The following is a 15,710-nucleotide window of genomic DNA, read 5'->3' as shown; positions in this document are numbered from 1 at the left end:
CAAAAATGATTTGACTTACAAAATGTAAGTAAGATAAACAGCATAGCATTTATTTTTATTTAATTTTTTAATTTTAATTCGTTATATTACTGCGTTACAGCAATAAGGAATAAATTACTGTAATTGCGTTGCTTTTGTCTAAGCATTTACTTACAGTGTGTAAGCAACTGAAAAAAATTGTAAATGATTAGGAAAAATACTAAAGACAATATAGGAAGATTCTGTAACTATAGCTTGTGTGTGTGTGTGTGTGTGTGTGTGTGTGTGTGTGTGTGGGTGTCCAAAAACGAGAATACAGTATACTGTGGGGTCCGGATAGCTTTGTGGGGCCAAAATGCTGTGTGTCTGTGTGGTGTGGTGTGTGTGTGTGTGTGTGTGTGGTGTGGCGTGGTGCGTGCGTGTGTGTGTGTGTGTGTGTCAGGAGCACACACCGTGACACTCACCAAGGTCCTGATTTTGCAGCTTTCAGTAGTTCTGTTTGTTTACATATATCCATTTGGACAACAGTGAAGCGAAAACTGAAGCAGTGCCAGGTAAAAGTGTATACTTAACTTACCTGTCTTTAGGCCTCATTATCACAGTTTCTAGCTCATTTAAAATGATTCAAAATGTTGTCTCTTATCAGCTCTCACCATTCTCTCCAGTGATTTGGGTGTCCAGCTGTTTGAGGAGATCAGATAGGACCCTGTCCAGCTCTCTTAGGGACTGTTGGCCTTCACGGGGTTCACCATCAGAATAAGGGTGTCTTCTGAACAGCTGAAGGCTCATATTCAGCCATCTTTCCTGGACACGGCCAAGCTCATTCAGTGTCTGCTGGCCAAAAAGCAGCTTCTCACCTTGGTAGCGGTCACACAGGAGGGCCAATGTCTGCAGAGTAAAGAAAGACAGATGAGGACTTAAGGACAACAAAAGAAAATTTGCAGTTGACTAGACATATTGTTTCAAACTGAATTAAACATACTGTATTCACTAGATATTTGGAATATAATCTAAAAGAAGAATGCCAAAATGGCCACTACCTCATGAGACAGAAAATACCTTAGACATGCTTAAAAACAACATACTAGTTTGTCCTGGTTGAAAGACTGTGTAAACATCAAGCGTTCAAAACATCAGACAGATAGCATTAATGACCACAAAGAGAAAAAACATAGACAGAGGAAGTAAATTTACTGTCTTACATTTGACCACTGCTTCAAATCAGCATGAATCTTTTCCAATGAAGCTTTCTCATATTTTGGGTTAGGACACCTTGAAAGAGAGTAAAAGCATTTGGCAAAATACACACACTGATCAGTCTCCTCTTCCATAAATTGCTCTCAATGACTTTGCTGATTATCAACATTATACCGGGTGTAAAGTCTCAATAATTTTCTTTGACAGTTTTCCAGAAAATCCTTTTTTCTATAACTGATGCCACTTTGTCTTTACTTGTCCTTACTTGTTCTGTGTGGTGCAGAAGGTGAGCCACTTGGCGATGCCTTGCTGGATTGCACTGATCTGTTCCCACTGAGCATGCTCATTCTTCTGCAGCTGGGACATGAAAGCAGCCAGCTGCTCTTTCCAGTAGTCACTAAGCTCCATGATGATATTCAGGTCCTCTGTGTCCTACAGCGGGATGGTCACTGCCATAGTCAGAGTGTAATTGAACCACCAGGGATATTTCCAAAGAGTCATCTGGGACGTTTGGTGTTTTTGCCATGAGCAATACCAAAAAGTGATTCAGAAATAGGAACTTAATTGTTACCTTCAGAGTGAGGTAAAGGCTGCAGTGCTCAGCTGTCTTGAACCAGCTCTGCTCGATGACATGCAGGCGACTGATCAGCTGCAGCTTCTTCACACTGATCACCTGAGAATCACAGAAAAATCGGATCCTTATAACCCATAAATCATAGTGAGCAACAAAGTGAGCCATATCTATCCATAAAGTCTATATGGACGACATTCCATTTCCGGGATTGTTCAGGTGCTGTCGGAAATTCCACTGGATGTGCCTAACCTCCTACTTTCTTTGCATTGGCATTCTAACCTTGATTATGAGGACTGTTCCTCAGATCTCTGCAGGGTAAATCCAGACAGCTAGCTAGGCTGTCTGTCCAGTCTGAGTTTTCTGTTGCACAACTGCAACAACCTGTAAACATACACGTTCCACCAAAACAAGTTCCTTACAGAGGCTTTTTCGCAGAGGCACCATCATTGTTTACGGCGCTTAAAGCCGCTCAAGACAATAGTGATTGGTTTGAAGAAATGCCGATAAACCAGAGCACTTTCTTTTCCCCTCCAGGAATGCGGTGTGGACAAACCAGACCCTCCTCCACAGCGCCGTGGCAATGCAAGACTACGATCCATATAATATAACAATACATGTTTATAACTTTGGCATTCCTTCTGATTCCACAAGCCAAAGTCAGTTATTCTATTATTTATTCTGCCTAACAGCACACCAGCACCATCACATGAAAATAACAGACTAGGTGAGTCCAATTTAAAGAAAGAAACTCCATCATGGCTCACACACCTTGAGGGCGAGGCAGAAGGTGAGCTTGCTCCAGCCGTCTCTCTCCTCAGTCATCTGGAGCAGCTGAGCCTCAAGGCGACCCCTCTGCAGCTCATACAGCTCGTGGTAACCCTGGACCACACTGAGAAGAGCACATGGACTATTTGAAAAGGGAACACCTGGTCACATTTTGTACTTTTTTTCACTGCATGCTTACTGAAATGCTGCTGTTCTATCTCAGAATGAAATAGGCCTTAATCAATTTTTTTGCTCCCTAGCATCTATAAATTGACTCTATTTTCTAACTTTTAAAAAAAGTAATAATTAAGGACTCAATAACCACTACTGTGTACATTACAATGGGGTTACACTGATAGCAGTACCCAGTAACTAGTACATGTATAAGAAATTGCTTCTACAGTTTTTTTGAAGCTTTTTGATTAAGACATATATACATTTTGCTTGAAATAAATCACTCATATCAACCAGATAAATAAGCTTCATAATGTTCACGCTGGTGAATTTTGGAATTAATCAACTTAACAAAAATGTAACCTTGACTGAATGAACAATAGTTCAGTTCAGTCCTACTGACTGTGAGTTGGTGTGAGTCTGCTCAAGCTCCCCAGCCAGCTGCAGGTGAGCGCGCTCCGCCTGCTGGGAAACAAAGGCATCATGGTCTCTGATTCTGGACAGTTCCCTGTGAAAAAGATGGACACCCTTAAACACACACACATATACACACACAGAAACACATTTCTCATATTCACACAATGAGTAATAGATGCTATTATTTTCATTTCTTGCATTTGTTATATTTATTTATTTTTTACATAGAATTACTCTATGTACATGTTCCAGTGCTTAACAGCACATGATAATTGTATTCATCATGACCCAGCAGCCTGGCACCTGACCTACGTACATGTTGAGCTGCTGGATGGCTGTCTTGATGTGGTGGATCTCCTCAGTTAGCCGGCGGTCCAGAGCCCGCTGCGCCACTGTCTCAGTGTGTAGAGCTTTCAGACGGCTGGGGATTCGCTCGAGCAGGGACTGGTAGCGCTGTCTAGACAAATACACACACAAAAGCTGATGGAAAAAGGCTTCTTTGTATTATTACTGCAAAAGATTTTCTAAAAATGTCAAATTTCTTCCAAACTATCTGTCAAAATTCGTTTCAGAAATAACGATGTAACAAAAAGGTAATATAATTGCAGAATCATGCTTTATTTTATGAGTTCTTATTTTTTACTTCTATATTTCCATTATCTGGTTTTAAGGCTCATGATACTCCCTCAACAAGTGGTGCTGTCCTAATGTATTGGCTGCTAACCTGAGTTTGGCAAGCAGCTGTCCTCTCTCAGCACAGCCCACGCTGACCTGCCTGATCAGTTCATGGAAAACAATGTTGTAGATGTTCTGCTCGACCTGCACCAGCTCCAACAGACCCTCCATCTGTAAGACATTTCCTTGCACTGTTTCTTCTAATAGGTTTAAATGGCTATAAGAAGAATCTCCAAGCACTTTTGATTTTCATATACACATTTTACATCTCTAATTACAGTGTGTTGTGGTTACCAGTTGAAAATAACACATTGACACATTGTGTTTTCGATGAGGCAGGAAGCAATGCACATAAAAATCCATATCTTTATAAAAGCAGCCCAAAATCTTGAAATTGCACCAGTATGTATTGTTCTCTGTACATAAATGCAGCACAGCACTAGTGTCAGCCATAGAGGCCAAATCAGCCTGTGCCTACCTGGGAGAGTTCTGTCAGCTCCTCACTCTGCTGATCCACTCCGGCCTTCTCCAGCATGTCGTCCATCATCCTCATCAACTGGACCACTTCCAGCCTCCCACTGGGCCTCCTGGACACTCAGAACATAGACACATCCCTTATCTTACCAGCACTTTCCCTGACCTAACAGTACACAGTATTTCCTACTACTAAGCTGTACCATCACTAATACACACAACAAAATCTCCCAGTGAAGGCTAGTTGACTAAGGTTTATCTGTAAATTAGACAAAATCATGTTTTTATAACTCACAGTGAAGGAAAGACCCGTAGCTTCTGCTCATCATCCTGTAGCTGCACTGTGAATGCACTGAGGAAGAGAAGCAACATGGAAGTTGAATGAAATGTTTAATTTAATGATAATATGAGGGTGCACAGTTAACATGAAGTATTTGACCAAAATGAAACAGACTCACTCCTCAAAGAACTCAAGGCTCCGCAGCCCTTTGTTTTTCACAATGTGATATTCCTCTGGGATCAGACTTTCTGAGACATTCAAGTTCTGAAAGATGTGTATAGATGAATGGCAATACATGTGAGTTTGAAGTCAGTACTGCTACAGTAAGTCACAGTATTTGTAAGACAACCGTAAAACCTTCTACTATTGATTATGAAAAATCTATTTGAATTTCTCTCCAAACTTTTAAACAACATTTCAAGTTACTGGAATACTGATCTAAAAGTATGAACATACTGTAGTTTGAATCCGCATAGTATCCCTTTAATATTTTTCTACTTCTTCGCCTTTTGTGATTTTGGGAGATTAAAACAAAGTTTTATGGTTCTTGAGTTGGGATATCAGGTTTATTTGTCACATCTGGTTGATTTCGTTATGTTTTGATTTTGTGTTAAACCATATATTCTGCTAAGAAAATAACTATCTGGTAAATTATGATAAATTGAAAATGGAAATTAAGGCACATTCTCAGGCCCTCCTTATTTTTTCCATACATTTTTTTGTTATTTTATTTTCTATACATACACATACTGTACATACACAGACGTGTACACATATATGCATACGGATATACATACATGTATACACATACAAAAAGAAATAAAAAGACAGTGACATAACAAAAAGAACCAAGACAAAAAACATATAACAATGGTTTAGTCTTTCCTCATCTTACACTTGTTACTATGGTTTAGTAAGTTGTGATGCGCATTAATGTAAACTACACTTTAAATTGTTAACTATATTGTCTGTTGTCTTTAGGACATGACTGCTAAGAAAGGTGACCAAAAATAAATTACACTCATCTAGAAAGTTAACATTCATGAAGATTACTCTTTCAAGTTTAGCTATTTTCAACAGTGCATCCGTCCAGTCTTGAATGTGTGAAGCACTGCTTTCTCTCGCTTATCATTTACCAAAAATCAGCTCTTTGGCAACAGCAAAGGCTACCAACATCCACTTATTGTGATGTTGATTAAGCAATCTTGATAAAACCCTTATTATACAGATTACAGGGTCAGGTTGGATACAGATTTTTGTCACGTCACAGATTTTTCTGAAGACTGCAACCCAAAAAATTTGACTAGTAACACATTCCCATATCATATGTAGGTATGACCCTTTATTAGATGAACATTTACAACAAGTGTTGTCTGGCCTCAGTCCCGCCTTCCACATCCTACCGGGATTCCAATGATACCTGTGTATCGTTTTAAGTCGAGTGAGTCTAAGTAAGACATTTTTTAGAGCTAGACTGAGCTCTTCACCAGACTTCACTTCATTCCTCCTCAGTTACATTACATCTTAGCTCCATGGCCTAAGCCCTTTTAAAAGCAGGAAAGTTAGATGAAATTATATTTATAACCTTTTTCTAGATATTTTTTGTTTTTATTTGCGAAAAATCTTTTACAAGTAAACATCTATCCCAATAGGATGTTTTGGGCAGTTCTTTTGGATGATTCCTTAAAGTAGTAATTGCACTTCTCAGTTGGATACTACAGCTTCACCAAGGTATTTGTTTATGAGAGATTTCTGAGTTTATTTCTGCATATGCTTGAAACCTTATTTTTGTCATACATGACTACAAGGCCCGACAATCCAAACAGGTTAGCAAGGACAGCTTACCTGCGTGTCTCCAATGCCACTCCTTTCAGTCAGTGGTGGGAGGGGTGTTGTCTTCCTCTGGGTTGCCACAGCATCACACAGGAATGAAATATCCCTGTGCAGACACCGTCCAAAAAGAAAAGAAAGAAACATGCACATCTAGCCATTTTAGGTCATCTGTGGATTGCAGCAAGCTAAATTTGAGACTTTTAAAGACATCTAATTTTTTAGAGCAATGGTATAATTATCTGATTAAAGATAACTATTTCAGACAGAACCCACAATTTGTTTTGGATGTGCTAGGTGTCCAGTTAGGAAAATACAAAATCAAAACCAAGCTGAGCTTGTATTAACCTTATCCTGTATTAGTGTCAAGAGTAAAACTACATAAATGTGTTGCAATAACTACTGATACAGCTTATACACATCATGTTTGGTAGATATCAAAACACTACAGACTGATTTTTAGTTCAAAATGAAATATTTGGGGAAACTTCATAGTTGCAACGACAATGTTGCTTATGTATTGTTGGTTTAGCTGACCTGCCGGCTCCAGTTAGGGACGTTGGCTGCTCCAGAAAGAACTTGTATTTACTGCGTCCGAGCTGGTGATGCCAGACTGCATCCGGCCGTCTGATTCCACATTCCTGTATACAAAGTCATCTTAGGAACACTAGTGTGAACTGTTGTGAAGATATAAATGGAGGTTAAATGTACCTTGCAGTGCCGATGGTGTGCAGTGTGCCCCAGTGTGCTCCTGTTGCAGACAGTGGAGGTCAGGCTGACCAGCAGTTCATCTGGGATGATGTGGTCGTTGACAGGAGGAGGTTGTGTCTTCATGCTTACTGCTGGGACTTGAAAATTCAGTTCTGCCACTGAAAAAAAAAAAAAATCAAACTTAAACAAACTAGTAGGTGCGTATGTATTGTGTGGAATAATTTAATTCCAGCTGGATGGAAGAGCGTTTGGTTAATCTGGAAATCAGTAAGTGACAAAACGATGTGACGCGCATTTCAAACAATGTGATTTGATGTATATTTTCTTTATTTTTCTTCTAAACAATTTTCTTTAAAATTACACAAACACGACTTAATCTTCCTATGGCTGTACTTTCCATCAATAGTTGTAAACAACAGCCATTGTTTACAACTATTGTTGTGATACTTGTGATGAGGATATATTCAATTCAATTCAATTTTATTCATAGTATCAATTCATAACAAGAGTTATCTCAAGACACTTTACAGATAGAGTAGGTCTAGACCACTCTCCAGAATTTACAAGGACCCAACAGTTCTAGTAGTTTCCTCCAGAGCAAGCAACAGTGCGACAGTGGCGAGGAAAAACTCCCTTTTAGGCAGAAACCTCGGACAGACCCAGGCTCTAGGTAGGCGGTGTCTGACGGGCCGGTTGGGGTTAGTGGAATAACAAAAATAGAAAAAATAGTAGTTTGTAGCAGTTCTTTGTAGTAGTTCATGGCATAGCAGGGCACTGTGCGGCATTACAAGGCACAGCATATATAAGTGTGTTAGTTCGAGTGGACGTTATTTATCCTAGCGGTAGTTGTGCTTGTGACTGTAATTGTCGATGCAAAGGTTTGTGGCTGCAACGTTATACTTACTGTCTGTGTGAGATGCTGTGTGCCGTGCCAGTATGAGTAACTAATGCTGTTCTGTTTGTTTATCTTCCATCTGCTTAAGCTGCTAGCCTCCCCTCTGACTTTCTGCTAAAGTCACCTCTGGTGTCCAGCACCTTCTCCGGCCTCGATGAACTTGGCGCCGAACTGGCTCTCACGGACGTAGACATCATGCTGGACTCACGGTGGACATGTTATCTTAATGTTTCGGCTATCAAATTCCGAAACTTTGACATAGTCGTTTGAACGAGAACCTGTTATTTGCCAAAAAAGTAAGAATACACCGTCCCTTCCACTCTCCTCTGAGGTTCAACTTCCTGGTCGCGTTGCCATGGGAACGCCAAGCGCCTTCTGTGGACACTAAAGTTATTTCATTTTGATCAGGACAGGGAGAATTTTTTAGCATTTAATCATTAAATATGCAATACTTTATATAAACAAGTGATTAGTAATCCACCATTAAAATCCTTGATACCAACCGTCAAAATACAATTTGACCTTTTTAATTGTTTTTAAAGAATTAGCCTATCTTTAAATCAAATCAATAATTAAATTGTAATCAATGGTTCTGAAAACTTTTTCTTTGATTCACTCGCTCCCCTTTATATTTTCCATTAGGTTTATTCTTAAAAATGGATCAATAATTGATTTTTGACGTTAATAGGCTATTATAAGGCTACCTGTGATATTCGGATTTAAAAAGATGTTTAATTTGTTTTGTTTTTTGTTTTTTGCCAAAGCACGTAGGTCTACTTTAACTAGGCTACGTAGTCAAATATTTAAATTGTAATATTTGGATAGGCTATAAGTATCTAAACCTGTTACTTTGATATTTAGGCTAAATGGTTAATTAGTTACAACCTTCTGTCCATGCATTGAGGTTGCTGTAACTCCCTCCCATGTATCCGTCTCTGGGATCTGCACGGGAGGATGTGTGTGTAGCCTTTTGAATGCGCCTCTGTGGTCTTTTTATTATTGGATGCGTGATGGAGGTTCTCGATGGTGCTCCATCAAGCGGAGAAGTGTACATCAAGTGGATCTGGAGTTGACAACAGATGAGTCGCAGCAGGCACAGGAGCAGAGCGATCCGTGTGTGACAAGACTTCAACACAACGATCAGGATGATTTCCTGTCGCGATTATGGATTTCATTCGCTATAATCATTTTGAATTACTTGCATGCACAATTTTCATCTCATCGCTGTTTGTGATAGATGGTAAGTGACTTCTTCTCACGGGTTAAGTTTCAGTTTTCAGTTATTGTTTATACTCCTGCAGGCTTGCTATATAATCATTATACATTCCCCTAGTTCTCTAATTAGTATTTGTAGAAGTAGTTTCATATTTGTTTTGTGCATTTAAACACCTGCAAAACTAGACTGAGTTGGTGTTGCATCCCATCATTTCCCTACGCAGGATGCCTTGTCTCATGCCTAAACATGTAGGCTATTGAAGTAGCCTACAGCACTACTATTTCAAAACATTTTTCAAAACACGTTTTTTTTTTTAATTAAAACTGTCTTTCAAATGTTTCATTAAACCTTAATAGTAGAACAGTGTACAAATTAATACCAGCTTCTGTGTTCTCTTGTTGAATTTGAGTTATTGGCTTTCATTTTAACCAGTCCATACTTGGAATATAAATTAAGACTGTGAGAGTTGACATCATGGTGATCGCTACACATTTTCTAAGGACAAAAAGAAATTTAACAATGGAGGGCAGCGTAGTGACCAATGAGGGGATGTGAGGATGGGGGGGGGAGAGTGTGCGGGTAACTGATGGGACAAGGGGGAGGCACTTTATGTTGCTACAAGACACCCAACAATAACATGTCTTCTTATCACCACTGAAACAAACAGACAGATACACCAGCAACATGCATCTGTTGGTGACCCACATGTGCTATTTGAGGGCATCCAGATAGGAACACACAAAAGGCCCTTAGAAGTAATTTGCATATGAAAAAGCTTACATGCTGTGGGAGGGGATGTGTGGTTGATTGGAGCTGTGTCTCAAACGTCTCAAAAATAGACAACAGGCCTGGTTCTGAATCCTCTGAACTCTGCCTCAGGGGTATACTGAAAGACCAGTGGATTCAGTAAAGAGCAAACACACACCACCTGTCATGGTTTCTTAAAAAATGCATGAATAGTCATTGGCAATTTTTTTCTCCATGGTTATACAAGTCTGTCTTTTTGTAGACATAATATGTATACATACATATACTGCTGCAACACAATTTACTGTGTGATCCTTGTTGTAATGAGAGCTAATGTAGGCATATGGTCGGAGCATCACTCTGATCTCCATCACACCCCCGAGGAAACATAGCCCATAGCTCCAAGTCAAAGTCTAGACATGTATAAGCTGCTCGTAGAGAACCATGCCAACTGTCTGCAAAATTGATTGACCTCCACCAATGACGAAGATTGGTGCCTGAGTTGGTGAAGATGAAGCACCATGCGTAATTGCACTCTTCACATCTTTTTAGTCTGCTCTCAGCCTGATTGTGCTCTTGAGGCATGATTACTCTGTGTGATTATCATATAATATTATTGGAATATCTGTGTTCATATCAGTGTGGCTACATTTGTGGCCCTTAGCTTCATAATGGTGTTGAACCAATAATGCAATACAACACTTTCAAGGCTTTAAGAAATGTGGCGCAGTGTGATTATCATCTAATTCATGCAACACTTGAAGTAGGTTATTTGAAGCCTCCTTTTTGTGGCATCATGCCTCTGTGGCCCCTCATGCACATTCCATGGATTACGAGGATTGTTACCTCTGAGCTAGTCCCATTTGTTCTGCCTGAAGTATGACCATTTTTAGATACATCACGGTAGCTATTTGTCTTTGATGTTTTCTTACTTGGGTATATGCAAAAGGGGCATATCTGAAGACATGATAAATGATTTGAGAGTTAGGAAGAGTAAGAAAATAGGCAATCTATCAGCATAGGATTGAGGTTCTCAAACTGTTTTAGTTTTCAGGTCACAGTAAAACTGTTTAACCTATTAAATATTGCTTGACCAAATCTTGGGTTCGTTTTTGTAAATCATTTGCCGCTTACTCTGCTCAAACCCACAGAACTCAAGTTATCTAGGATATTTTAACCGAATGTAAGTATCTGCACCCATGAAAAATTACATAATTACGTTTTTTCTTAATTTGAAAAAGCATCAGTGAAGTGTTGGAACATCCAAATGCAGAATTATTGTTATATGTTTATAATATTAATGTTTAAGGGGTTTAAGAAGTCAAAGACATTTGCCAAAACGTACCTTAAAATGCAGGTGTTTCGAGATTTGAGAAATTAGCTGCCAAGATTATAGAAAATACTATCCTTCAACTACTGCGGATTTCATTGCCTGAGTTGGTGCTCCCATAAAATCCCCAAACACACCATTTTAATCATAGTTCTAGACATATTGAGGTTTGGAATAGCCTATTTCCTAGAAATCAACAGCAGTTAGTTATAGTATATAGTATATAATTATAAAGCTAGCCTAATTAAAAAATGTCTACTTTTATGAGGGAAGTCATAAAAGTGGTGGAGTCTGCTATTTGCATTTGAAAGATGTCTACGATGAGATGAGAGTCCTTTAATTGCAAGTGTATTTATTGTTTTTTAAATGTGTGATAAAATCCATGATGAGGAAAAAGTTCAAAATTTAATTTAAAAAAATAATAAATTAAAGTTGTAATCTCGAAAACTTTCATTTAAATGAATGTCTGTTAAGTCACCATTGATGAAGGAGGAAACAATGGTGATTATGACAACATGAACAATTCTCTGAAGTCTTAAAATAGAAAACTACATTCAAATAAGGGTTCTATATATAGGCCTAACTTTCAGAAAATCCTTGTTATTAATGACATCTGTTTCCATTAAGTGAACTGCATTCAGCATCCTGTTGCTCGCAAGCATGCTCACACTCCTCAGTTACAAGCAAGCATCCTGGGGATCAAGCAAAAACATAAATTACAATCATATTTAGAATAGTGTTACAATCAGTAATGTTCCTATATATTATTTGGACCATTGTCTTCATGAAGTCGGGGAAGGTGTCTCTCAGTAAGTTCACCCATTGGCAATACAAAGCAATTCATTCAGACACATTTAGTTACATATAGACACATGATTGAGTCATACACAGCGTAAGAATTATTGCTTTTCATTGATGTTTCTGGGCAGGATCAAGTGCTGATCCTGTAATTCAGGGGTCTTCAACATTTGTCAAATCAAGGACCCCTTATCTGAGAGAGAGAGAGAGAGAGACAGAGAGACGTAGTAGGGGTCCCTTACTGCATATATTGTGTGACATTAAGTTGCATATTAAACTGGGCCTACAATAAAAGCCTAAAGAAGGAGTCTTCAACGTTTTTTAAGTCAATTAACTGAAAGAACCCCCCCCCCCCAATACGTAACTGTTAAAAATTAACCTGGGCCTACAATAACATGTTTTTTTGCATAAAATACTAAGCTATTAAAATAAGAATTGTTGGCTGCCTTACATATGGGCCAGTAAGCCTATTATCAATTTAAACATATTTTGCAGATTTACATTTGCTAATAATATGTTGCGTTCATGTTAGGCCAATTTGGTGACCTCCCTGCAGCAACTCTGAGGACCACCTAGGGGCCCCGGACCCACTGTTGAAGAGCTCCGCTCTTATTAGTATGTATGACGTGTGTTTACTGAAATTAGACCTAAACCCAGAGCTCTGTCAGCGTGGCATTGATGTCTTGCTGATTAAAACACAGCATAAAGGAGATAATGCCTAAAATCTTTGGGACGACACAGCTTTAGTCGGATGCTGTCACCATGGAAATGGATTGAACGCTAAAGCCAAACAGTGGAAGTGGTCGCCATGGCAGTCAGCCATGATGCCTTGAGGGGCCCTTCAATTTAAAGTGCTTGTACTCACAGCTGCTAGATTGTTTTAATCAAATCTAAACAGAAATTCTAAGAGCTTCATGCCAGGCGTGATCAAACTGTCTGCTCCATTGATGTACATTGATGCAAACAGTTTTGTAGTACAGAGTAACAATTGAGTTGTTGAAACTGGACTGTATAAGTTGTGTCACATAGTTCCACATAGAGTTTGACATGCTGATAGAGAGCAACTTTCCTAATCTAACACTTAACAAGGTCCTTTTTATAGTAATGTAAATAAAACCAGATATCATAAAGCAGAGTAAGTTTTATCACAAGTCACCAACGTATTTTGTAACAACCTATTGTTCTGCTCCAGGACTAAAATAATTAATACAAGAAGTAGCATATTGCAAATTACTATTACTTTTAAATACTGGTTTCGTTAATCTGTACAGCCTAAGTAATGTTCTATAATATTAATGTTTTTGAAATGTGATCTGATCATAGGTGCATCTCCTGACCTGCAGCCTCCACCAGAGGACCAGTGCTCTCCTAACCCATGCCAAAACAAGGCAATATGTAGAGTCCGCGGGGACAGCTACTCATGCTTCTGTGTGCCAGGGTTTCAGGGCACTCACTGTCAGATTGACGTGAATGAGTGTGTTTCACAGCCCTGCAGGAACGAGGCCACCTGTGTGGACAGAGTGGGCAGCTTCTCCTGTCTGTGTTCTCCTGGGTTCACAGGTAAGTGGGAAGAACAGTGCTGGGTCTCCCAAGAGCATCCCTAAGAGTGAGACTGCATCATTTGGATTTATATCTTATTGGGATATAATCTCACACCATTATTTACAATTCTTGCCCTGCATCATGTCTGAAACCGTTTTGTATTTTATCTTATTTTATGTTTAAAAAATTTTTTGGAACTTATTTTAATAAAGAAAAGATGAACTAGCAACACCCCAATGGATAAAACAGCTGAACGGACCCTGACAGAATTTTGACATAGCACAAGCAAAACAAATTCAGTGACTCAAGTGTCACCTATTTCAATGTTCAGATGGTTTACTGCTTTAAGGCAGTCTAAAATTATGTACTGTTAGTTGTATTTATACTCATTAAACTTCCATTCTAATCACCTTTATCCAATATTGCAGGAAGACAATACATTTTATTTGAGTGTAGGGACAGATTTACAGATATATTGTATATATATATATATATGTACATATATATACAATGTACTGTTTTTAGAATTGCAAACAGCTGTAGAAGCCTAGCAGTGAGATAAAAGAGCAATCCACACATGATCACAGCCAGTACACATGAAAGCTTTGTTCATTTTTGCCCCTTGCCCTCAGTGTATGTAGAAGGCTCAGACGCCCCCTGACATCTGTCCTGCTTTGATGTTTACAGGGGCCACTTGTGAGGTCCAGATTGATGAGTGTCAATCACAACCATGTCTCAATGGCGGCAGTTGCCATGACCATGCCAGTAGCTTCACTTGCACCTGCCTGCCCGGTTTCCAAGGACACCGATGTGAAATCAACATTGACAAGTGCCAAGAGCAACCATGCCAAAACGGGGCTCTGTGTATAGATCTGCAGAATAAGTAAGTGGCCCAGCTCCTGTTGCTGAAAATAAAAAATAGCTCTTGCCAAGTTTAGAAAAGAAAAAATGTTTTGTTTAGCACAAATTCCTTTTATATATAAATGCCATACCTGTAACCACAGACTGGACAAACTACTGTAAATAATCTCATTCATGTGTTTTCTGAATCCTTGATTGTCTCAGCTACAGCTGTGACTGCTCTCACACAGCCTTCACTGGCAGACTCTGTGAGACACCACGACCACCATGCCTCTCTGAACCATGCTTCAACAGCGCCATCTGCACGGACAACCAGGGTAACTACAGCTGTGAATGCTGGCCAGGTACATGAAGCACTTTCTCACTCAGTTAACAGGGAAAATAATTCATTTCTGAGCTACAGGTTTAAAAGCATTGTGAAAAGTTTCTTTAAAGAATTTTGACTTTATTACTTAATATACATGGGATGTCACATGTGCAGTCAATCTAACATATTATTCCCATCGGAAAAACTGTCTGACTTCCTCATTCCAGGGTTTGAGGGACGCCAGTGTCATATCGACATCAATGAGTGTGGCAGCAACCCCTGCATGCATGGAGGCCACTGCATTGAGAGGTCGTGGCAGGCTCTGTATGGCAGCGAGCCTCTGCTTCCTGAACACTATGACCAGCAGCATGCTGCAGGCTACATCTGCAGCTGTCCTCTTGGAACTACAGGTAATTTATTCTGATTTACCAAATTTAACTCGTTATGTCTTACACAGGTCTCAAATGACGGTTAGACAGTAGTAGGTGGTTTCCAGTAATGCTGTATATAGAGACGTTCATAATCAATTAGTGTGTACAGTGAGATGTCTGATCACAGGAATGAGCAGATTGGATCAACATCAGGGTGAACAGGCAAATTTAAATGGGAACGTTTTGCTATTACTCAAAGCATATAGAACGGCACTGACCAGTCAAAGCAAACTACTGGTCATCACTTCCTGCCAGCAAGGCGTTTCAGCACACCAGTGTGTATGGCAGTTTTGGCATTTTCTGATTTAAGCTCCCTCCAGTAGTGGAATACAAATAATATTTTTTAAGAGATGAAAGAAAGAGTAGTAGTAGCTATAGTACACAATGCTCTAAACGTTACAATTTTATGTAGTAGCTTTAATTTGAGTGACAATGTAATGCTGTTGAGTGTGAAATATTTAAATGAGAAGGCTTGAAGGACAACTGGCACCATTAATTAGAAATGAG

At 39.2% G+C, this 15,710-nt stretch overlaps 2 protein-coding genes across 3 annotated transcripts in view; one reads left to right on the top strand and one right to left on the bottom strand.

Annotated features, from left to right (window-relative positions):
* Positions 1-8,168, bottom strand: part of axdnd1 (axonemal dynein light chain domain containing 1) — a 13,112-nt gene extending 4,944 nt beyond the window's left edge. For both annotated transcript variants that reach the window (XM_032526144.1, XM_032526146.1), the window contains exons 1-15: positions 8,096-8,168; positions 7,077-7,234; positions 6,903-7,006; positions 6,381-6,474; positions 4,714-4,799; positions 4,551-4,607; positions 4,260-4,368; positions 3,831-3,952; positions 3,423-3,563; positions 3,093-3,197; positions 2,519-2,639; positions 1,748-1,849; positions 1,442-1,608; positions 1,182-1,251; positions 633-867 (exon numbers count right to left, since the gene is read on the bottom strand). In XM_032526144.1, coding sequence (XP_032382035.1) covers positions 633-867; positions 1,182-1,251; positions 1,442-1,608; positions 1,748-1,849; positions 2,519-2,639; positions 3,093-3,197; positions 3,423-3,563; positions 3,831-3,952; positions 4,260-4,368; positions 4,551-4,607; positions 4,714-4,799; positions 6,381-6,474; positions 6,903-7,006; positions 7,077-7,234; positions 8,096-8,168 — 1,744 coding nt within the window. The remainder of the gene's footprint in view (positions 1-632; positions 868-1,181; positions 1,252-1,441; positions 1,609-1,747; positions 1,850-2,518; positions 2,640-3,092; positions 3,198-3,422; positions 3,564-3,830; positions 3,953-4,259; positions 4,369-4,550; positions 4,608-4,713; positions 4,800-6,380; positions 6,475-6,902; positions 7,007-7,076; positions 7,235-8,095) is intronic.
* Positions 8,169-9,005: 837 nt separating this feature from the next.
* Positions 9,006-15,710, top strand: part of crb1 (crumbs cell polarity complex component 1) — a gene marked incomplete in the record, with an annotated part of 22,425 nt that continues 15,720 nt past the window's right edge. Inside the window, 5 exon segments of the mRNA XM_032526142.1 lie at positions 9,006-9,211; positions 13,386-13,622; positions 14,292-14,487; positions 14,670-14,809; positions 15,000-15,178. Of these exon segments, the coding sequence (XP_032382033.1) occupies positions 9,136-9,211; positions 13,386-13,622; positions 14,292-14,487; positions 14,670-14,809; positions 15,000-15,178 (828 nt within the window).

Source organism: Etheostoma spectabile, chromosome 9 (assembly GCF_008692095.1).
Source record: "Etheostoma spectabile isolate EspeVRDwgs_2016 chromosome 9, UIUC_Espe_1.0, whole genome shotgun sequence".
NCBI classification, from domain to species: Eukaryota; Metazoa; Chordata; class Actinopteri; order Perciformes; family Percidae; genus Etheostoma; species Etheostoma spectabile.
Note: the sequence above shows the minus strand (reverse complement) of the source record. Positions and strands in the feature narration are given on the sequence as shown.